We start from the raw sequence: 747 nt of genomic DNA on the forward strand, positions 1-747 counted from the left end.
TCGCCCATGAATGACAAGCCCTACAAGTGCAGCTTCTGCAAGTACTCCACCTTCCGGGAGGACTTCCTGGTCTCACACATGGCTGTCAAGCACACGGGTGAGAGAGCTGCATGCCTGCCCCATACCCTGACATCCCACACCCCACTTCTCCAGGAGTCGGTCAGAGCATGTCCGCTCTCCCTGCCACCCCTCGGGGAACCCCTGCTTCACTCCCACCTCTGGTGTCCTGCAGGGGGGAAGCCGTTTGCTTGCGAGTTCTGTCACTTCACCACCAAGCACAAGAAGAACCTGCGCCTCCATGTGCACTGCCGCCATGCTGACTCCTTCGAGGAGTGGGCACAGAGACACCCCGAGGAGCCCCGCTGCCGCCGCCGCCCCTTCTTCACCCTGCAGCAGATTGAGGAGCTGAAGCAGCAGCACAGCCAGGTGCAGGCCCCGGCCGAGACAGAGGCCAGGCCGCCGGGGAGGGCTGTTGCCCGCGCCCCAGCTCCTCCTGGCGCTCACTGGCCCTGGCCGTGCTGTCAGCTCGCTCTCTCACGCAGGCGCCTCTTGGCCCCATCACTTACCACGCGGTCCAGGCCGTCCCGGGAGCAGAGCCCCCTGTCCTCTCGCAGGATTCCCTGGGTGGGGCCACCATCATTTACGAACAAGGTGAGTGAGCTCCCAGGGAAGCGGGAGGGCACGGGAAGAGGTGGGTGAGTGCGTGACCCTCTCCTTCGGACCCCAACAGATGTGGCTGGGGCAGCA

At 64.7% G+C, this 747-nt stretch overlaps 1 protein-coding gene across 1 annotated transcript in view; it reads left to right on the forward strand.

The window, feature by feature from the left end:
- The window catches only part of ZNF335 (zinc finger protein 335), a 10524-nt gene that overhangs the window by 3074 nt on the left and 6703 nt on the right, over window positions 1–747 (forward strand). The window contains 4 exon segments of the mRNA XM_035896147.1: window positions 1–97; window positions 233–462; window positions 543–651; window positions 731–747. The exon segment at window positions 1–97 is cut by the window's left edge and continues 23 nt beyond it; the exon segment at window positions 731–747 is cut by the window's right edge and continues 117 nt beyond it. Of these exon segments, the coding sequence (XP_035752040.1) occupies window positions 1–97; window positions 233–462; window positions 543–651; window positions 731–747 (453 nt within the window).

This window comes from Egretta garzetta, unplaced genomic scaffold, assembly GCF_000687185.1.
Source record: "Egretta garzetta isolate BGI_Z169 unplaced genomic scaffold, ASM68718v1 scaffold356, whole genome shotgun sequence".
Taxonomy (NCBI): Eukaryota; Metazoa; Chordata; class Aves; order Pelecaniformes; family Ardeidae; genus Egretta; species Egretta garzetta.